General features: G+C 35.7%; 1 protein-coding gene across 13 annotated transcripts in view; it reads right to left on the bottom strand.

Moving 5' to 3' along the window:
* ADAM23 (ADAM metallopeptidase domain 23) overlaps window positions 1–23693 on the bottom strand; it is a 76038-nt gene that overhangs the window by 19252 nt on the left and 33093 nt on the right. For 9 of the 13 annotated variants that reach the window (XM_040603561.1, XM_040603560.1, XM_040603565.1 and 6 more), the window contains exons 10-23: window positions 20078–20149; window positions 18301–18467; window positions 16198–16282; window positions 15303–15393; window positions 13652–13700; window positions 11526–11625; window positions 8830–8901; window positions 7970–8062; window positions 7750–7830; window positions 5754–5804; window positions 5225–5288; window positions 3517–3622; window positions 1973–2092; window positions 853–1021 (exon numbers count right to left, since the gene is read on the bottom strand). In XM_040603561.1, the coding sequence (XP_040459495.1) occupies window positions 853–1021; window positions 1973–2092; window positions 3517–3622; window positions 5225–5288; window positions 5754–5804; window positions 7750–7830; window positions 7970–8062; window positions 8830–8901; window positions 11526–11625; window positions 13652–13700; window positions 15303–15393; window positions 16198–16282; window positions 18301–18467; window positions 20078–20149 (1320 nt within the window). The remainder of the gene's footprint in view (window positions 1–852; window positions 1022–1972; window positions 2093–3516; window positions 3623–5224; window positions 5289–5753; window positions 5805–7749; window positions 7831–7969; window positions 8063–8829; window positions 8902–11525; window positions 11626–13651; window positions 13701–15302; window positions 15394–16197; window positions 16283–18300; window positions 18468–20077; window positions 20150–23693) is intronic. The other 4 variants (XM_040603563.1, XM_040603562.1, XM_040603567.1 and 1 more) reach the window with 1 other exon arrangement.

The following is a 23693-nucleotide window of genomic DNA, read 5'->3' as shown; positions in this document are numbered from 1 at the left end:
GTATTCTTTTAAAATTATGAATTGGAATAATCCAAAGCAAAACAAAAAAGGTAATAGTTCTCTCACCACTCATGCCACTCTCCAGAAGTACCAAGATAATTTCTAGATCTCCTAGACCCTTTCCTTTCTAATTTTAAAATTTTTCTTCTTGATTTTGAACTTAACCCTCTTTGAAGCATTCAAATTCATCTTCAATTGCACATAACAAGAAGAAAAAACCCCACCCTCTTGCATAAAGTCTAGCCCCTCATGCAAGTATCTGTCCACTGCATCCCATAGTGGAAAGATTTTATCAGTATTACAGTTAAGAAATGGAACAGTGACTCTGTTCATCAAAACATACCTAATGTCTTAGACAAATGGATGTAGGCATAGAGTAACAGAATATAATGTGCTTTAATGTAAAATGATCGACTGCATCTGTTCAAGAAGCATGTATCGTCTCTGTTGTGGTCCAACAGCTTAGAATTTTGATTATTTAAGTCATGAGGTATGAATCCGATATTATAAAGATGACGGTATGCACGAAACAGTTTAACTGAAGATGGCAAGTAGTTTGAAATACGGGTAGTACATTACAAGTCTTTACAATAACTGATGTCAAAGCTCTTTTTTGCTAGTAATGAAAACACCACATAGATGTAATTGCAGAACTAATCTGACAGCTTTGCTTTCTGAAATTTTACCTATGCTTCACAGAATGGCAGCCTTCCCTTGAACCTAACACTTGCATTTTCAGACCAACAGGTGTTCAGAACAGTTTCAGGTAGAGAACTCCGCAGGGTGCGTTAAGATCAGACATAGCAGAGAGAGACGGAGAAGCTTAGCTGCAAACTCCCAGTACAGACTCACCCCGTGCCCGGAACAGACTTTTCCATTGGAACCAACGGGACAGCTGCTTATGTTCAAGGACTGAATTGGCAGGCACTTTTTGTCCAGACACATCATGTGAGGTCCACATGGAGCTCCATCCTCCACATAACCTAAATCTGTATCATCATCTAAAAGAACGTGAGCACCACTAGAAGAAACAAGTTTTAAGATACTATTAGTATTATGACTGGAGTCTTTTGAAAATATTAAACATGTCAGTGTAGATAATAAAAGCCTCATACCTTTCTCTCATTCAAGCATACAGACAGACTCACAAAATTAGAACGTTTTTCTGTCTGTCCACAGCACTGACAAGGCGTTCCAGTTATCCAGACTTCTTTTTAGCCTTATAATGACTTAAATACTCAAAAAGGACACCTTAGGCTTTGGGGTTTTTTTAATAGTCTTTGATGGGCCATGCTTTTTTTTTTCTCTTTTCTTTCCTCCAAATGCTATGAAATATTATTGCTAGAAAAACGTTAAAAAACTAACTTCCCATGTGATGACATTTAAGTAAAAACACTAGTGGAATAACAGAAGAGTTAAGAATCATTGTTCACTCAGGACCTAACTATGTAAAAGTATTCTTAGCATGACAGCAATGTTGCCGATGTCTTTAAAATACAAATCCAGTATCATGCACAGTAGACTAAACCTCACTTAACTTGCCCTTTAACTGAACTGCAGCTTAACATCTTATCCTGCCACAACTCCAGTGTCAGCCCTTTTCAGCCTTTACTTTCCTGTAGCTATTTCTCTGAGTATTTAATAATCAAAATCATTATGTTTAATATATGTCTTTGGCAATTGCAATTACAATTCCTCTCCCCACCCCCGCCCACCACCCACCGAAAAATATAATGCTGAGCATTAAACTCTGAATGTTAAAGGTAAGAGTAATCAGGTGGATAACCCACATTTACCCTCTTTAAATGTGATCAAGCTTTTTTTTTTTTTTTAATAGAAATACCACTCAGAATAATGATTTTCTGTAAGATATTCATTATCTAAGAATCCTACAATTTTACGTTTATGTTTACTTTAATTCAATTAGGTTTGACTGAGCAAAATCACGTTGGAACACTGCATTATCTTTTACCTGCAGTCCACTATTCGTCCTTGATGATAAAAAGAATTTGGGATAATTTCTCCTTGAACCTGACCAACTCGTGGAACTCTAGTAAGATTAGTACAGAGCAAAAAGCCACAGAAAACATCACTGTAAAATGAAAACATAAATCAAAGTTACTGGAAAAATATGAAATAAACTTACAAAAAAGAAAGAGTGGCAATGATGCTACTGATCACATTAAGTAATATATTACCATAAGTCACACACGACAGACTTTCAGAGTACCAGCCTGGAAATAAAATATTGGTTGATATAAATGACAAGAGGCAGAAACAAATAATTATTCATTCTAAGGCACCAGTGAATGTTCACACGAACAAAAAAATTATCTGTACTCTAAATACAATACAATTAAGAAAAGCCAAATTGTACAAAGCTCTGTCATAGCAGGCTAAATTACATTTCCCTATCTCCAGCAGCTTGGATGCTGTAAGTTAATGTGATGTTTGAATATTTAGATGAATTTTATTTCCCTTGCAGGACAACAGAACCATAATGACAGTCGTTAGCATGCAGTCTGAATTTTGGCAAAGAATCTGCTTTATTTGATCTTATTTTATATCTGCAATCTTCAATAGGAGGATATCAGCTCAAAACCTCCATCTCCTGCTCTAATTGTCCTAAGTCATAAAGCAGCTGGATGAATGCTGGAAATTGTATTTGTTAAAATTACAAAAATGGTAAACGGCCCTTCAGCTAGACCACTTTTCTGCATGTTTCTACTGACCAAGAAAAGCTTTTATACAATAGAGGTTTTTAACATACATATAAGAACAACACTACTTTCATCTAAAAGAAAAAAAATTAAAAAGCCATTAAACAACTCCTTTCCTTATGATCCTATCTGAAACGTGAATTACATAATAAAATAAAAAAAAGATACTTGACAGACATCAAAGAGTCAAAAGAAGGAGAACGCCATTCTGAGACTTAAATTCTTACATTCATACTTAAAAATTACAAAAAAGTAAGCAAACCAGGAGAAATTTAAGTCTATCCACTAATGGTCATTAACTTGAAAAGTAAAGATAATCAAATATCCATCTAGTAATGATCACCTGCAAATGAATCAGCTTTTTTCTCTATAGCATCCAAATGTCTAATAGCCCTCTCTGGGCAAAATAAAGGTTGGAACTAACTTCAAATAGCATAACCTGGTACCAATCCCAGAGCAAGCAAAAACAGTATGTGTACTCGCAGCCTAACTTATCCCTGCTAAGTCTGAGGTGTTTGTATCTTATGAACTTGTGACTTTTTGCCACCTTGTCCCCCAGCTCCTCTGAAAGAATTGAAGTCCCAGCACATTGTTCTGGAAATCTGAGATTCTTTGTAAGTGTATTGCTGTCACCCGTGGATTTGTCAGAATGGAACTTTTCAAGATGCCAACCTTGTGAGGGAAAGAAGATTCAAAATAATGCAAAACTGCTGAAGCATTCATGAAAAAGAAAGACAATTTTAAAGCAGTATTCATCTATTTAAAATACAAATAATCTCTACCAAGCTGAACTTACTGTTTGCTACACTGAATCCATCGGTCTCCATCCTTTCCACAGTTTCCCTTTTTTGTGCCTTCCGTATTAAGCTTTTCATAACAAAATTTGTCAGATCCTGAAGACTCTGTTGATGAAGAAAGGAAAAAAAGAATGTACTTTCCACTGGCAACATGACAGCTTTAAAACTTGCATAATTTATTGCAGCAGTTCTCTGTATATTTTTAATACAAAACACAAATCTAACCACGTGTGTATGTTCACAGATAATATTTTCCAGTGACTACAGTGGGAACCTAGCAGACTGAACCGCAATACCTACAGATGGCTTTTCTAAAATAAAGCTCAAAGTTCAAAATTTGCTCTGAACTTTAAAAAAAAAGCAACCTCCAAAGTGCCTGTATTGCCTGTGCATCTGAATTTATCTGTGGCCTAATTTTTTTCACTTCATAACAGTTGCACATAGATTTAATCTAGACGTTTTCACTGCAATTATTCCTGATCTGTATTTCAGGAGATCAAAGTTTATATATATATATATATATATATAAATAAAACATATACCATAAGCATATGTTCTGACATCAATATTTATTTTATATTATTTTTTAGTTCACAGAGAAAACGTTGATCAGTCAAGTTATTTTCTATGGCTTTTTAGGAGTAGAAATCTGAACTAACAGGTTTAAAACTACAATTATTTACTAACAAGCTCAATTGTTTTTTCTAAAATCAATTAAAAAAAGAAAGGCACAACAATTATACAGAAGAAGATAAAATATTAAAGGTAAATAAGACAGGGTAGTTTTAGTAAAATGATTTGTACAGACGGCAACCCAAATATAAGAAAGATACAAATAAATCAATTAACAAAAACACCTAATGCCTTTAATATTATCAATAAATGTGAGGTGGAAACATAAAGCTAAAATGTTGTCTTCATCCAATTTTACACTTATATAGCATCTTTGTATCGTACAAGTCAATAAATAGTAAAACTGTCTTACTCCCCTCCCAGAATGGAGTGATTCTTCTGCCCCAAACAGGCAGTGCCAGCAGCGGCAGTTAAGATTAGACAAAATGCACAAGAAAACATTAAATGCTGTAGCATGGGACATCCTGATAGTTCAGCTCCGCTGAACTGTCTCAAAGTCATTACAGAGAGCATCTATCCCCTCTCAGCCACAAGCAAAATCCATTGCAACTGCAATTCTATTTTACTCAACACCTCTGGGCTTAAATTCATACTATGTATATTTAAATTCACACTAATTTTCCTGACTTGTAAGATGGTAGAGCAAAGAGAGGCAAGGTGGAGCAGCTTTAGCATGAACTACTGCTGGGATAATGGAGTTGACAACTGTCATTACAAAACCCAAACACACCTGTTTTGAACTACACCAGAAAAATCCTCAAACCGGTGGGTGTTTTCCCCCGGTAACAGTAATTCAAAGTTGCCAATACTTTGTATGTTTTCTCACCTAATTCCACCAGAGTCCAGCACTTGCTGCCCTACCTGTGTCTGCAACCGCATCACGTCAGAACAATCTCACTGTCAGCACTCCCAAACTCGAAATTTCACTCGGCAATCAAGCCACAGTTTCTCAATGCTGTCTATTCTACTGAGCAGAAAACTTCAATTTACAGTGGCAAGAACAAAAAATAAAAATACAAAACAAAGGCAGGAATGAACCAGAAATAAAATACATTTAAGGTAAAGTCAACCTACTAGATCCCCAGATATATTTGCACTGATTATCTCTTGTCTTGCATTCACCATTATAGCAACGACCCTAAAGAGAACACAACATGTTAGCAAGGAGAACTGAACAGTATTTAATTTCCTTCCCCTCCCCCAACAAACATCTCAATTTGATTCTTCACACACTTAATGGGCTATATAATAGTTTTCATGATTTTGGGTAGAGGGAGTACACATTTTGGCCCACATTCTCAAAACCAGTTGGCGTCTATATGTACTGACATTTCAGCAGCAGCTTTATACCTCTCATTTACGAAGTTGTAAAGGACTTATTAACATGGAGATCTACATGTAAAATGTAAAGATATCAAGCAGATTTTACTCAAAGTAGAAATTTTTACTATTCATAGAGTGCATAAAGCAAAAGCAACATCGATGTCCAAAAGACAAAATTTATGAACAAATATAGAAGACAGGATTACAAAAGAAAAAAAGAAAACTTATATTTGGTTGATTTCTATTTGCTGATGTGCAGGGACCTTAAAACACTGCATACCTGATTAGAATCACAGGCATACCCATCTTGTTTATGAAGATTTGGTGGACACTGAAAAAAATTAAGAAATTTTTTTATCATGTGTACTGTAATAATACATCAAAGGAACACACATGTAATTTTGCCCGTTTTAAAAGACAATTGCACACCATATAAAGGGGCCAAATAAAATAATTAGTGCAAGAATCTTTATAGCTACAAACACAAATGAAAAAAAGAACATTTTGAGCCATGAAATACAAGGTTTGATTCTAACTTTCTGCATATTCCAAGTAGAAAATTCAGGAGGTAAGGCACAATGAAAAGCAAAACAAATGTGTTCAGTAACAAGGTATTTCCTAGCCAGCATTGGGTCTGTGTTTGCAACACTGTTACTGCATTCATTGCAGTTCCAACAAGAAAGCAAGCCAGCACCTAGCTGTAGCCTACCAGTCTATTGCTCACAGAGCTGCGGCTTTTTAATGATGTCAGGTTCTCTTGGCACTGGAAACTTTTTCGGTATGAAAAGTCACTAAGTACAGAAGCCTCAGATTACTAAAGATAGGAAAAGACCATTCTCAAAGCTTTTCCTCATCAAAAAGGGACTTGTGAAGATTTGGAAAGGGTATGCTGCTGCAATGCGCCACATTAGCCAATACTTTGAGGGCAGCCTTTCTATCTTAAGAAAGCCCTTCTCTCTGCCATTAAGAATGCTCCATCTAGAGAATAAAAGATTTACAATAAAATTTCAGCAATATCTACTTATGAGTAAGTGTGGCTGTCTCAAATGATAATAAAAAAATACTTTATTGGCATTTATAATTACAACCAATACCCAGAGATATGTGGTCTATCCTGAATCTTATTCCTTTAAAGCTAAGAACTTGATGCAGTAGATTACTGCAGCAGAGTTACTAAGCTCCTATATACCCTTGATGCTAAATACTCAGTATCGAAAAGGAGCATGTATCACCTAAAGCAGTAAAGTTGCTGTGAAAATGGAAGATGTACAGAATGTTGGCTATTTAAAAGAACTCAAGTTAAACCAACCTTTTAGTTGCTGTTTCTTCTTATAGTTTTAAGTATTAGCCAAATGTTTTCAAGAGTAATGCATAAGAGCCACAACTTTTAAAATTATCATACATGTGCACGCTCTTAAAAAACGTAACACTTTACACAAGTCTTGTAAGAAGCAGCTGAGGGAACTGGGTTGTTTTGCCTGGAGAAAAGGAGGCTGAGGGGAGACCTTATCGATCTCTGCAGCTACCTGAAAGGAGGCTGTCCTGAGGCGCGTGCTGGTCTCTTCTCTCAAGTAGTAAGTGATAAGATGAGAGGAAATGGCCTCAAGTTGTGCCAGGGGAGGTTTAGATTGGATGTCAGGAAAAATTTCTTCACTGAAAGGGTTGTCAAGTCCTGGAACAGGCTGCCCAGGGAGGCGGCTGAGCCACTGTCCCTGAAGGTATTCAAAAGAGGTGTAGATGGGGTGCTCAGGGACATGCTTTAGTGGTGGACTTGGTAGTGTTAGATTAATGGTTGGACTTGATGATCTTAAAGGTCTTCTCCAACCTAAATGATTCTATGAATCTACACTCAATTAGTTGTAATTTTCAACAATTATATTTAAAACTATTTTATTACGTAAAATCTTAACTGTTACTACCCTTGAATCCATTCACATTTGCAGTATATTATTAGTACTTACGCTACAGTCCAGACAAAGAGTAAAGACAGATATCTGACACAAATACTAAACAGATACACAAACCCCCATGAGTTTTAAAAAACAAATAAACCTACAGAAGTCGTATTTTGACTCTACTTAGACTACTTTTTTGAGTTCATCATAGTTTATTCGTATGTTTAAAAAAATTTACTAGGATTAAAAAACAACACCCCATAGTTATTTTGGGTATATGAGTGTGCTATTTGTGAATCTGGATTTTCTTTTTAAATTGATATAAAAATTAGTACAAACAAGTATCAATAGTGTAAGCAGAGAAAGCTTCTGCATACATACCTGGCCAGAATCTCCAGAGCAGATCTCTGCAATATCACATTCATTCACCGCGTATCGACAGTCATAGCCTCGTGGGAAAAACTAGAAAATGAAGAATATAGCTCAGGACTAAGATTATATGTACATAATCCATTCCTTTTCATTCTATATAAAACACACTTTGAACTATAACAGGCTGCACATGACTTCCACTGACAAGAACAACAGATACTGCAGCAACACTCACAAGACATGATGTATTACAGCAGGGTCCGTCACTACAATGAGCTCCATTAGAAAGAGAGCACTTCTTACAACAGTCTGCATAGCATTCCTAAAGAAAACATTAAGCAAAATTTTTAGTTTTCCATTCTAAGTAAGTTTTTTCTTCACAATCTTTCCAACAAACTATTATATACCAGCAGACAAAAGATTCAGTCCAGTACTGATGACTTGAAATTACCAGCTGGGAAGAATCCTCTGCAATGTTCAAATACTAAAGTAAAGGGAAAACAGTGACATATATGCTACAGCATATACGGGGATTTGCACCTTCTGAAGCCTCTACACAGGTGTGGCATAGCCTGTGCCAAATGCATGCTGCTTAGTTAAACAGCAGAAAAAAGAAAACTAATTGCGGGTGCAATTACATTTAAATACTAGAACTAGGACTCAAATCTACAGGGCAGATTTTTGCAAAAACATTATTGGAATATTTCTATTATAGAGAAGAAAACGTTTATTTCTTCTGTCAGAACACAAGCAACATATCTCCAAGGCACCAATAAGGAGTCTACCACTCCAGGCATATTATCCAGGAAAAGTAAAGGGGTAAGCACTTCCACAGTGCAGTTCAAAAATTGCTGGGCAACAGCTACATCTTATCATTACTGTAACAGGAATTGTTCTGAGGACACACTTTGGTTTTGCACTCATTCTTACTTGAAAAAATGTTTTAACAGTCTTTTACTAAAGTTGTTCCCAAACAATAAGGAAAGCAAATTCATTTCCATAACCTTTCCCCTTCCCTTACCAATCACATAATTTATCTTCAAATATTTTGCAAGAAAGACTTGTGGACTAGTATATAACTCTACTTGCCATTCGGAAACCACAATCACATTCTTCTCCTGCTTCTACGTATCCATTTCCACACTCAGTGGTTTCAAAGAGCTGAAAGCAAAAAAGCCCCCCCAAGTAAGAATACAACTAGCATCAAACGACTTTTCTGTCACACATAGCCCATTTCTGCAATGCTACAGAAACATGCTCTCACAGAGAAAATACATGCTGTGCTACTGCAATGGGAAGGCAGCATGTTTTTCAAGTGCTGCTAGTCAGAATTGTTCAGACATGGAAGATGTACAGCTAAATCACTAGAATGTTAACACTCTTTAGAAGGGAGAATACTGATCTCAGAGAATTATGATAAACAGAGAGACAATAAAATCATACTTAAGGGGATAACAGTTGAACTTCATTCCTATTCTACGGACTCCCATTTCTTTGACAGTTCCTCTAAGAAACCAGTCAGCAATATGATGTCGGTCTACCCAGGTACCCATACTTGCTCTTGTAACTAGCTACTGTCTATTCCAGTGTAACATGTCTGTGCACAAAACCAAAAAACATCAAGAAACACTGTCAAAATGCAGTTCTATGTGCCTTATTAGTAACTTAGAATAATGCAACCACACACAGATAGTGCTAAACGGTTAATCCTAGGACCAGATATATACACAATACAGATAAATTCTACAGTTCAGGATTATATAGATTCTATACTGGTTTCACATAATTTTGATCAAAGGTGATCTAAGATTTTTTCAGTCTTGTCACAGAAATAATTTCACAAAAAACTTGTCTGTTTTCAATATAATAATTCTACCTTAAAATCACATAATAATATCAGGAATCTCCCATTTAACTAGGATATTAGCAACATATACATTCATCACTAGAACATGGTTAAAATTAAAGTTCAAAGTTAAGTTAAAATGAGAACAGATAAATCTACAGTTAGATAAGGGTTAAAGGTGCAAGTAAACGTTCTTTCTCTGTGGGCTTAGTGGTAGTACCACTGTTGAGGATCATCAAGATATAAAACATAACGTGTAATACAACACAGATTCGTTATAAATGTGAATGGAATTCTTCTTTGGCACTTTAGGAGGGGCAGGGAGGAATCGTAATGCCTAATCAAAAAGAAATAAAACATTGTACTTTTGTTGCATAAACCACACAGGTAATCACTAGCACCTAGAATTTTGGATGTCAGGAGCAAAACTACACTAAAGCAATACCCATATGTACTCTTCCTCACTAGCAATGTTGACAACATTCAGAAAACCGAATTTATTTTTTTTTCCCTCTATAAGCCACTGTTACTACTATGCTTCAGTGTAAACAGCAAGAGATCTTATTCTAAACCTGAAATTCAGTTCTCTATCAGACAGACTTGGTTATCTGACATATAGCCCATAAGAAAACAAAAAGGGATCAACCAGAGAAATGCAAGAAAATAACAGAACACACGCAAAATTTCCTATGGAACCATCATATATATGTGGGAGCATAACTAAAAGATTATAGTTAAAAATGACATCATGGTGACTACTTAACACAACTATGCTTTATTACCTAAAGATTAAACACACCGTTTTCTATCTTACCTCCCAACCTCCAAATAATAGGATACTAAACATTGTAAGATTATTTCTCCCCACCCCCCCACCCCCCCCCCCCACCCCAAGTATTTTAACTTCAAAGCTGGGAAACATTGACACAGATAACATATAAAGATAATTCACCAATTCTCCTGGGAGCATTTTCATGGAAATAAACCAGATTTTTATTCTGTATAATCAATTTGACAATTTGTTCACATTACCTTGCTAGACAACCATAATCAAGAAATGAAGCTGTGTTCTTTCTCCCTACTTACTCTTGTCTGTAAAAATTCTTACATTCTTACTCTGTAAGCAAAGATTGCTACCCTGGGAAAAGATTAGAAAACACTCTAACAAGCAAATTTTTTTTAGTTAATTGTTGTGCAAGGTGCTGGTCTACCAAAGGATACAGCACAGTAAACAGAACAGCCTAATAGTCTCATGTGGTATTAAATTCTACAAGGACAGCAAGTTTGACACCATGATTAAATAGAATATTAATACTTTGGATAGATCTTACTTTGCAAAAAGAGCCAAATGGAATATTTTTATACTACTCAGCTTTAGGAGGATGTCATACTAATACTGCCTTAGAAAAAATTATGACCTTGGTAAGTTTTTAGACAAAAAAAAAGCAATAGATGGTACAAGGAAACAGTTCTAAATTAGAGTTTGCTAAATGATGTACATCTGAAATTAAGTGAAATGAATTGAACTTTGAGAAAAACCACAAGCTACTACTGTCTATATGAAGTAAGCTATTGATTTCTAATTCCTATTGTGGTAGTTGGCCTTTTTAACAACCTCAGGCAAAAAGTCCACAAATTGAATGTATGTGGAGCATGCATGACCACCTCACTTCTGGATTTACTCTGCGCTGTTTCCAGCTTAGTAAGTATTGCATTTATGCTGAAAGGGGATGTATCTAGCTATAACAAATCAACTGCAATATTTGTCATTATTTGAGCATGAAGAATTGATAGGAAACAAGTTGCATTCTTCTTCAGATTATTTTTAAATGTTATGGGAATGACCAGTCAGCTAATTACAAACAACATCAAGAAAATACACACACAGATATTTGAATGATTATGAGAGCAGATGAGTGTGAGTGAAATTATTTATTACCTTTGTTGGCCTATTAAAAAGACAGGCACCTCCCCCACGAAGTAAAAACTCTTTGTATTCTGCAATGCTGCATTTGGAGAATTTCCTGGAATGGTATACCCTAAAATGGCAAAGAATTAGCTGAGCAAATGCCTTGAAACGGCAACAGTTACTGAAGGGGGTGGAGAGATCACAACATTTTTTTAATAATGTAAACCCCAGTTTCTTACAACCACTGAGAGCAACAGTATGTCAGCTCACTCTTATTCTCAAACAACAATATCAGAACAGAAGAAAAAGTTTTTAAACATATTGCATTTTTATATTTCTATCATATGGATCTACAGTATATGAAACTGTAGTCTTTTAATCTTCTGAATAAGGTGAAACCACATTATCAAAATAGCTGCTATTCACCCTCTCAATTGCATGTATAACCCAGTGTCCTCTTGAGCTTGTTTCCCCCACAGTTTCACTTTAAAAGATGGATTACATTCCAGATCCCTAATCTCATGCCAGGGCTTTAAAACTGTTCATTAATCTGATCCCGTTAATAAGGTTATTTCTTAAAGTAAAAGTAATTGTAGCCATAAGAACAGCTGTATAGGGTCAGACTAAAAATCCACTTTACCCAAATTCATCTCTGTTTTTGGCCCTGAGAATATGCCCAGGGAAGAGTAGAGAACAGAGCACTGTACTAGTACTTGCAGAAAAAATTTCCAGCTTCCAACGATTTTCAGCTCAATAACTTTCTCAGAAGGTCTTATTTTGTCTTATTTAACAATCTTTATTGCATTTTCTCCCATGAATTTGCCCAAAATCTTTTAGCATCTGCAAGGTGCTATAGCAATAAGTTTCACAGCTTAATTACAGAACAATTTCATCCTGTTTTTTCTGTCACCTACTTGCTAGTCTCATTTCATGTCTCCCTAGGTCTTACACTGGAAGAAACAGTAATCATGTGCTATATTGTTCATGGTGTTACAGACTTCTCTCATATTTCTTCATCTCCAGCTTTTCCCAGCCCGATGAAAACATACTTTATTAGTAATTTCTCACACAGAAACTGTCTGATATTTTACTAGCCATGATTTGAGATCTGGAAATGAGGTTTATTCACACTATTAAAGATGGGGGTAACCACACCATAAGGAGGTTCTCCATTCCTTTCCTAGCAGCTCACTGCTAATGAGCTGACATTTCCCCACTGAATTATTCTACATATAAAAAATATCTTCTGGCACTGATGGAGTTAAGTGAAAAGGCTTAACACTGCAGCTAATTATTCACTCATTTCATTAGTCAGCCCTTTTTTGGATTCTGGGTGACTGGCACTTTTTTTTACTGTTACCTTATCTACACAAAAGGTTTGTTCCACAACCTCTTCTACTGGTATTTCCATCTGAGACTGATACTTTGATGAGTTCACCAGAAGAAGGAAGCTAGTACCTATTCTGATCAATGCCTTACTTTGGATGTCAGAAGCAAACTTACTGAATAGTTTTCTGTTACATTCATATGGTGGCTGACAATTACAAGTCTACAGGAAAGCCACACAGTAATTCTGCTGAAGAACCAATTTCCAAATACCACATGAAGAAACTAAGCTCCTTCTGTCGTATTTATAAATAATTTTCTCCATGATTTTTGGCATCAAGCTTCCACAGTGAGAAAGAATGCTGAGAGGAAGTGATTTATAAGACTCTGATCACTCAAAATTAGAATTCTGAAGGAATTGGCAGGGAAAAATCATTAAAATCTAGGAAAACTGAAAATATCACTTATGAAAACTGTATTATAACACTTTTCCAGCTGCATGTAAAAAGCATAACTGGATTTATTTAATGAAAAATACACATTCTTTACTTTTCAATCATTTTAAGTGCAGCAAAGCATTAGTGATCACACTGCATTGCACTTCAAAATATAAGATTTATAAATAACTTCCTAAAATGTAAGTGGCAAAGGGAATGAATTGCTGAAAACTGAAATAATTGATCTGCATGTTTGAGTTGTTCCGACTGCTTCTGTTTTTTCATTTATTAGTACTAAAACACATGGACAAAACCCAATACACAAATATTTATGTCATACTGTAAACTATGAACTAATTCCAGAGCCCTTGATTACTGATAGTTATGACATACCCTGTTTCCTCCATGATGCAACCACCCCAGGATTCAGTGCAGTCACACTCTTCTCAGACAAGACCAAAACACCACAGAAAAGGAAAGCAGTTATAAATATGCTTACAATAAACATACTCACTATATAAATGGACCTCGACTAATTAATTATACAAAGATGGTTTCTTGGCTGTACAGATTCTAGCCCTAAAAGGGAATCATGCCGGCTTGAAGAGATAATAATATACTTAATATAAATGTGGTACTTTCAAATTACCATATGTGCATGTTCTTAGACTCAACACAAAGTTTCAGGCAGTATAGAAGCTAAAAATAGCTGGCAATGTTCTTCCCTACATGCTCTCAAAACAGGCAGCACAAGGGTATGTGCAGTACCCATGACACTGACAATTAGAAGTATTCACATTTCCTCCTCCCTAAAACGTGTACAGAACACCCTGAATAAGAACTGTTACTGGACAGGCCATGTTTTTTTCCCTTTAGTATAGCATTATTAAAAGTAATATGTGAATCAGCCAATCAAACATTCATTAGAAAAAGCAATTGAGTGAAAATGGATTTACGGTTTCCTTACAGTTATAGCATGTAAATCAACAGTAACCAAATTCAAAAAATAAAACCAAAAGGTCAACATCTTATGGTTGATAAAAAGAAGTTACAAACTACCCATAAAAATTATCTGTGAAAGAAGTAGCATTCTTAAGAAGAAAGGTTCTGTATTCTAGTTACTACTGCAAAACCGTATTGTTTCTCCACAGAAAATATTCAGATTATTTATATAGTTATTTCTGCTCTATGCGGGACTTTCATTAATCATTCACTATAAAGAGTATCCAAGTAGGGAAACTAAGCTATCATTTTAAAAACCTTTATCTTACAATTAAAAAAAGGTTCTGATTTCCAAATTATAAGAACTATGTTTTACCTGTAATAAAAAAAAATACAGAAAATATTTTAGCAATTTGCAAGTTTACACAATTCAAAAGCAAGGCTTTACAAACCAACATTCCCTAAACTTTTCCACATTGTTTCCCAATTCACAGATTTCTGAAGTGATTCCAAAATAAAGTGAGCATAATCATTCACATTTTAAAAGAAGCAGCAAAGACAGAAAGTAGCCAAATTGCTTACAAGATATGAGTGGAAAAACTCAACAATCTTCTTTAGCCCCAAAAGGACTTTTGCACTGTATGTGTTAAGGCCACATCAGTCTAATCTGGCTATGAAGCAGCGAGGTAACACATTGAGCAAATGTCACCCTGGACTAGGTTACAGTTTCTTACCATTTCTTCCATTATGTATCAGGTTTGTTTTTTTTTTTTTAAAAGTCAAGGATAGTTTTATAGTACTTACAGATTTCATTACGATACATAAGGAGTTCTCAGTTAAATTAATGGTGTTTTTACCATTGTACCTTTGAATGTTGGTTATGAATCTAACCTCCTGACACAGAACATCACTAAGGTCATTGCAAAATGAGTCCTAAACTGGTGGCTCTTATTTTGGTTAAACTCAAATTTTGGTGCATATATTTCCAAAAGCAACAATTCTTGTTCTACAGTCACAGCAAGTTTGGTATTTGTTTCAAATATTGCAAAGGAGGAGCTTATATATTAGCTAAGGAGGACAGAGGAAGACTCCATGTACATACTCGGTTTCCTGGCAGCTGGCTCCCACTGTATTCCGAGGTTCTGAGCAAGACTTTGTGCTAGTTCCTGTGCCATGGCCAAAGGGAGGCCATACTGCATTGCAAGAGGAGCACAATTAAAAAACAAAAACAACAAAACCAAAGCAAAGCAAAATAAAAAACTTAAGTTATTGTAATGAACACTACACCCGCTCATTCTGGCTTACCACAGACCTACTACTTCAGTAATTCTGTATAGCCAATCACGATTCTGTCTGCATATAATGAAAATAAACATGATGAAGTATGCAATGGAAAAAAAAATCTTGTCTCTTTAACCTGAGGGAATCCCTGTCCGCTAGTTAACCTACAGAAAGGAGGCTGTTTGATATATATGTAATATAGTTTCATGTAGTATGATTAATCCATGTTAAAACATGGGATTTTCACTATCGATTTAACACTGCACTGAGGATAACAGGAATAATATCATCAACGCACAAGGACCAAATTTTTCTAGTTTTAATGTTAAAAAAAGATCAGTTAAGAATTACATGTCATCAACACCTCAGAAGATGAAGCCTCTTACAGTGAGAAGACACAGAAGGATGTTCAGTGCTATATTTCAAATACTTCTGTCTGAGATTTTGGTGTCTAAATTTGTTAAATACACTAAAAGCAAGTTTAAGATGTTATGAAGAGAATAATGAGAGAATAATGCAGACAGGAGAAATGCTTTTAAAAAAGAAAGGCACAGTGTGCAGTAGTTTAATAATGATACAAGAAGGTCGGCTCTGAGAATCCTAACTTGTTAATATGTAAGTTACCTTTACAGCCCTGAATACTGAAACATATAAACTGTGAGGTTATAATCTACAGTTTCTATTTTATTTCACTTTAATTGTGAAAAAAAATTTACCTCATTCACTCCTACTCCTCTGGTCACAGAGCAAACCCCTCCAAAGTAACTTAAGCTGCTCCTTTTGTAATGAAATGTCACATTCCTTACAAACAAATAAAGAAAAATAATACATTGACATAGGGCACCAAGAACTTATTGAAAGATCACACTTCCACACACACAATGATACACTGCATGCACATTAATCCTAATCTAGCATCAAAAGCAACTGCAAATTTTTGAACAGAACACCGGCATCAAAAGAACCAATCAGATACAACCTTCAACAAAAATACTATTCTTATCTTTTAGACTCACAATCAGTCCCAACCCACAAACAAACCAAGCAGAGAAAGCTAAAGCACCAGATTCCTAAGAAAATACAATGATACTATTTCCTTTAAAAGGTAACAATATATTCCAAATTATAATCTGTCAGGAAATAATTCTGTACTGAAATGTATCAGTGTTGAATTATGTTTTTATTATACTCTTAATCCAAACCAATTCAAGTTCTAGTTTCAACTCCAAATGAAATGACTGAGAAATATACCTAAAGGGAAAGCAATTCAACTCTGTTCTTTAACTCTGCCTCCTTTCATTTATTCTTAATAAGTCCCAAATAATTCAGTTAAGTAAATGTAATCTGGAAGATATACATTATTCTATAAAATGTCTAGAAACTATTATGAATGATACCTATTTTAACTTCACAGGCATAATAATAAACCTGCACAGTCCTGGGCATGCATAACAAATGACCCTAATCTCTGAAAATGAAAACTTTACAACAGCAAAATCAATGTACCTTCCTGCATTTTTTAATGACAGGATACTCCATACAGGTATATATTTCTTTTTGCAGAACATTCTGACAGGCATCAGAACTCTCAGATGACAGCTTAACTATACTAAACGCTTAAAGTTAGATGCTTTACAATAGGCAACCACAGTAAGGGCTGAGGTTGGTAGGCACTTCTGGGAATGGTCTAATCCAACCTCCTTGCTCCAAGGAGGCTCAGGTGGAACAGGCTGCGCATGGCCATGTCCCATTGGCTTTTGAGTATCTCAAATCATGGGCACTTCACAGCCTCTCTGGGCAACTTGTTCCAGCACCTGACCACCTTCACAATGAAAGGTTTTTTTCCCCCCCTATGTTTAAATGGAATTTTCTGTATTTCAGTTTGTATTTGGAATCTTTCACTGTGCACCACTGAGAAAAGTCCGTTTGCCCATTGACAAACTCTTCAGCAAGGGACACAATACATGCATAAATGTAAGTAAGACTGCATCATCATCAACAGTTTACATATGTTACAAAAAATGCAGTAAGCATTGTATTGCAATGCCTGTATTAAGGCAGTACAGCTATGACAGAAGCTGAAGGAAATTCTTCATCCCCTATTTTTATCTTCCTCTGCAGAAACTGAGTAATATGAGAATCACACAGAAGACTTTTTTCACTCTGTCCTCATAGTATGCCATGCTGCTGGTAGAAGGCTTTAGATCTTTAAGCTGCACAGGGGACCTACTCTTCCTCCTCTTTTGTTTACAGTCCCCTGAAGTAAAAAGATACTGTTGCCCAAGGTTGACGTTGTGTCTGATGAAGTGGAATTTCCCCTCAAAATACACTGTCTCACAGAAAAAAAATCATTACTCCTCTAAAGGAGGAGACTTCCTATTAACAAATTATCACTGCAGCTACATGTGTGAATAAATATGGTAACTGGAATGCTCTTGTGGCAACACGTGATACTGTCAGTTCTGCCCTCTCCCGCTCTTTACTGGGAAAGCAGTACGTTACACACTTGATGAGCAGAACTAGCTGTCAAAGGCTCATCAGAAGACACTTCAAATATGTGACACTGTCTCCATGTTGCAAAGACATCCAAATTTCATTACAGATACATATCAACACGACTACAGTATACACTATGCCTATTAAAAATAGACTAACATGTTAAAAAATAGATTAACCTACCTAAGGCAGGCAGATGATGATTGATGTAGTGAATACCAAGCAAAAAAGTAAGCAAGAAGAGTCAGGTAGACCAAAGCAGTAAACAGAAAAGCATGTAAAACTGTAATAGTCTAAACCATTGTATAATGAATGGTACATACGAGAGCAGGTGCACAGCATCAGCATGCTGTTTGATGTAGTGCTGTCGATATTTGGAGAAATCATGAAGCATCCGCAGAGGGTCAGGGTTAATATTAATACGATCTCTATCTGTCCAGGTTTCCACAGCAACAAGAACCACCCTGGTGTTCAGCTGTTCCTTGTATATCTGAAGGCAGAGACAGGACAGGCACAGGAGTAGAACACTGGGTCAAACATGCACAGTTAGCCAGCAAAAATAAAGCGGAAGGACAAGAGGGATAAAGCAGGAGGGAAAAATGGGGAAATAGTTAGCTGGTAATGCCTTGGATTACCCAAAAGTTAATATTCTGGTCAACTTAAATTTTATGTTTTAGAGGACAAAAAACCCCCTTGCTGCTCCTTTTGTGAGCTGCTCCGTTTTCTTTAAAATTCTCATGTCAAATAATTTCACCACTGAGTTTTGCAGAAAACCTGTACAAAAATCAGCGAAGAAGAAATGTAAAGGTACACTGGGTGATGTCAAAGTAGAAGAAAAGAAAGATCTCAAAGACAATGAATGGCCAAAGCCAATTCTTAAGTCAAGATTAAATAATTTCTCAGTTCTCCAATATATCCAAAATTTAATTCACATAACGTTTGATTTTCATTTATGGTATGATCACTTCATGCTACTCAAGTAATGTGAGAAGTAAGAATATTAATCTTTCTATTAATTTTAATGTCACTGTAGTGACAGACAAGGAAATGACAATCAGGACATAATAATTACAAAACAGCTTTAAAATACTCATTTTAACTTTGTGCATGATACTGAAAAAAACTGCCTCCCTCTTCAGGTTCAGGTCATCAAATGCCAAATTTTATTAACTAATATTATTCAGAACTTGCAAATCTACAAAAGATGCATTCCGTATCCAAAATAGACAGTCAGCCCATCAAGTCTTACATGGGACATGAGCAACACTTACTGATCATACTTCATTATGATCTAAAAGCAGTCAGTAATTAATACATTGGCTGCCTAATGCATAAAATACACAAAAGGCAATTTAATTGGTCACTTCCATGAGGCACTATATGAAATAAATGCTTTTATTATCTTTTGTCAAATTAGACCTACACCACACAACATAAATTGTAAATAACCTCCTGCAGTTATGACATTTACACTGAATAAACTAGCACTGACTACCATGCCAGTCTTGTACCTAGGCAGTATTACCCTTATAAAAACCTCAATGTATAATACTCAGCTTAGGAAAAAAGGCAATAAATATAAGAGCAAGACAGAGCAACCAGCTAAGCTCAATTTTGTCCAAGAACTCTGAAGGAAAAAATAATATTAATATGCTTCAATCTGAGGGAGACACACTGAGAACATACATAGAAAATGATTAGTGACACGTAAGAGAAATCAATAAAAGTTAAACCCCAGAAATTAGTGGATCAATAAAGACTTTACTTGTGTTTGCTGCGAGGAGAACTATTCCTGAAGCAAACAGGAAGGAAACAGATACTGAAAGCTTCTTAAAGTTTGAAATCCCCCATGCCAAAGACAAACTCTGGCAGTTGCAAGCTTTGAGGAAAATGCCAAGGATAATTTGGTGGTTTCTTACACATTCACCTCAGGCTATTCTTCTGCAGAGAAAATGGAAATTAGTTTTAAAATATAATATTTATAGCTGCTCTTTTTATTTCTTTTTTTTATCCTGGTACTTGCTAACATTAACTTTTTAAATACAGTGCTAAACTAACACAGTCAGTGACATAGTTTTCAGTAGAAACATTGATACTTACAGCATCTACAAGGTTTACCACAGACTTCGCAAAATTGTTTGTGTATGCATTTGAAGAACGGTGCTTTTTGAACTAAAAGGAGAAGAAAAAGTAGAACACAGTGAAAACTTAAATATTTATTACTAATTCTTTATTTTTACAGTAAGAAAGGAAAATGAATATTTTAGGAAAGAGTAAGAGAAAAATTCGAAAAGCTTTTCAGATCGCACCCTGTATCTCATATTCAAGAATCCCTGGAAGATAAAGGAAGCCATGTATGCTAGACAGCCTTTCAGATCTATAAAAGGAGCATTTAGCCACAAGAAGTATACTGCTCAGAATCAGAGTTCAAATGTTCAAGACAAAATTACAGGTAAACACGAACATAAACATGAGCTTAATTGAGAGAATGTTGTACCCATTAAAACTGTGCTTAACCTGATGAGTTAAATGTCAGACTGTACTAGCCACATTCCATGACTGTAACTATGAGACACGAAGATGAAGCATTTATCACTTGTCCTGTGTAAAGCTCTTTGCAAAGGCATCATTTCTCTACTATAGCACAAGACTTATGACAAGTAGCATTAGTGATACCAAAAAGCAAAAAGGAAGAGGGAATGAGTGGTAAAAGTAAATACATGTCTGAATGTGGATAGAGTTAAGATGAATATTTTAGGTTTTAATTTCAATTTCTTTATTACATTTCTATAGACTTAGATAAGCCATATTGCAAGTTCTGCCTCCTAATTTCTGTGCATTTTTTACAATTGTTTCCTGTCTTTTCTCATCCTGTCCCACAACTATCCTCTGTTCCAACTCAAATCTTCCGAAGATGTTGCTATGGTATCTGAATATGTTCAAAAAACTGTAAAGTTATAAACCAAAATTGCATTATGCAATATGATTTGCAGGCAGGAAAAATAAGTATTCAAAATTTCACAGAAAAGGAACACAAAATTGCATAGAACAAAGGGGTAAAAAGTCTTCTTTAAAAAACCCTTACTGATTTCAACTACTGGTTAAAAGCAACAGATCTCATCACCTCATGAACAAACGTTTTCAAGTTGCAGGAAGTGTCAGCTCTTCCCACTCCAAAACACAGTACCCAAAGAGGCCTTGAAACAAGAGGGTCTGACTCTTCTCTGAGCAACTGAGTGGCTACTCTCATCAACTAAGTTTTATGATTAACTACCTTCCCAAATTAGAATTACAAAACAGATAAACCCCGTTTTCCAGAATTATGCTTGGTGCGAAGGTCAAAGTAAAACCGGATAAAATTAAATAATTCTAAAATTAAATAATCCATTTCTCAAATTGAAAGTCAGGAGAGTGACACACACACAATCTTATTAGGTAACAAATTTTTCATCCCTTAAAATTACAGTTATTTTTGCACAAGCAATCTATTTTTATATGGACGAAATGCCACAGAGGTAACAAAAAGTTCAAACAATAATGACACTCATTCATTTGACTGCAGGAAGAGAAATTTCTTACATATGCAGTTATTCAGTGTGAAGTTCCACAATGCTTCAGCACATCCACAGAAGACTTTAATACTCAAAGATCCTTCAGTGTAAGTTTGCAGAACCCCCCCTCCCCTACAACTATTCTCAAAACCAAGCACTTTCAGCTACAGTGCTAGCAGATACTTAGGATGTACACTGAGAAAAGTATCATGGGACTCTTGTTTGCTCCCTAGGGATCCATGACACCAGAACAAAATAAGGGGGGAAGGGGGAAGGGTGGCTTTGGGTTTTTTATTTTGAGCCAATCCAAAACCTTCCCAGAAGTGGAAAGGTAAAATAACATGCTCTGGAAAATGTTCTTGGTTTTCATTAAAGTATTTAAATGCCAAAATTAATAGCGATATACAACATATTATGTTTAAACACAGCTCCTCAACCAGAAATTAAGCTAAGTCATTAAAAAATGCAACAACCTAATTAAATATGTTTAGCTGTGTCTTTAGTGCTACGGGAAAGGAAAATTTTGTGAAAATGCATAGTATTAATCACTTAACAACACAATGACCAAAGAACCTTGCTGCGGGAGAAATCTGCCCTCTACTGGTAAGCAGAAAACCTTAGAAGTACATTTAGTGATCTCCTGGATTGGTGGGCTGTAACTCGTACTTGTGAACACTTCCTTAAGTATGTCCATTTTATTCCTTGAACAGAACTATTAATCTGCTTCTGAGTCATTGACAATCCTGAAGTAAAAGTCCTGATTGCTTGTGTTCTAACAAATAAAGCTTGAGAGGAGACAACAGTTAGTGTCTGTAACAAAGGTAGTGAACAAGATGGTTGTCCTTTAAGCACATCTGTAATACAGGACGCCAGAGGAAACACACAGACATAGAAATATTATATCTTTACATGAAACACCAACCACAGACCTCAAAAAAGACAACAAAATGTCCATAACTTCAGTTACTGTGCCCCACCCCTAAACAACTAACTCCTGAGCACTCTTAGAATGGTTTCCTATCAGGTGGCTTTAGAAGTGAACACAGTCGAAGAAATTTCTGTCCTACTCTTTCCACCCACTCAAAGTCTGCTCCCCCAACCCCCCCCCCCCCCGCCGAATTGACACGGCTTAAATACAGGTTATTTTTGCCCAGACTATTTCTATGATTTAATAAACAGATGAGGGAAGGTTGTATTATCTGTCTGCTCAGCACTGGAACAAGTACAAAATAACTGCATCCTGTTCTGTTATCTGCTATTTCTGCCTCTTTAAAATCATCCTTCAGTGCTGACAAAAAAGCCCACGACAACATAAAGCATTGGGAAAATATGCAGTAGAGTGAGAGATGCAAAGAGCTCTTACAGAAACTAAAAAGTTTATTTTGTTTGTACGTAAAAGCAGAAACTTTTATCAACAGAATATGATTCAAAAAAAAAGGTCTTGTTCACGCAAAGTCATATCAAGAGTTCATGGTCCTTATTTGCCCCTCAGCCAATGAACAGCTGAGAAAGCTAAGTGAGACAAGGGCTGAGACAAGGCATAATCAAGTTCTTTTTAGAGTAACTCAGTGTCAGTTGCAGTATATTCTTTGTTACTATAAAACTTTTAAACCTACACTGAGTAGTTTTCCATAATAGATATGCTCTAGTTAAAATGTAGCTGTTGGACTCAAATTTGTGATGCTTTTCAAAAAGGGCCTATAAAACAGTTGTTCAGGTTTCCAAGACTTATTACTCCCCAGCCCCCTCTCTCCTGATTTTTCGTAAGGGTAATACACAGGCACTTTGATAGCTTTACCTGGCATTATTAGTGAAAGAACTAACATTTAAGTAACAAAGGTCTCTTGGTCTGATTTCTTCCAGTCATCTCTCAAGACAAAAAGGAAAAAAAAATGGGGTTTCCTCCCGCCCCCCCCCCCCCCCCCCCCCCCCCTTTTTTAAATCAAATGGCCAACTCTTTCTGAATTCAACAAACAACTTATCTTGCACTTCATTATGAATCTGGTTTGTAAGTGTGGAATAGTCAGGAAGAACAATCAGATAGTTCTGTCCACACGCTTTGCTGCATTAAAATTTAAATTAGCAAAATTGAACTCAAAGTAACAAGCTCTGACCTCTTTATTACTTTAAGGCTAGGATGTAATTTTAAAAAGTTTATAGCGTTT

The sequence above is a fragment of the Falco naumanni genome, chromosome 8, assembly GCF_017639655.2.
Source record: "Falco naumanni isolate bFalNau1 chromosome 8, bFalNau1.pat, whole genome shotgun sequence".
Classification (NCBI taxonomy): Eukaryota; Metazoa; Chordata; class Aves; order Falconiformes; family Falconidae; genus Falco; species Falco naumanni.
Note: the sequence above shows the minus strand (reverse complement) of the source record. Positions and strands in the feature narration are given on the sequence as shown.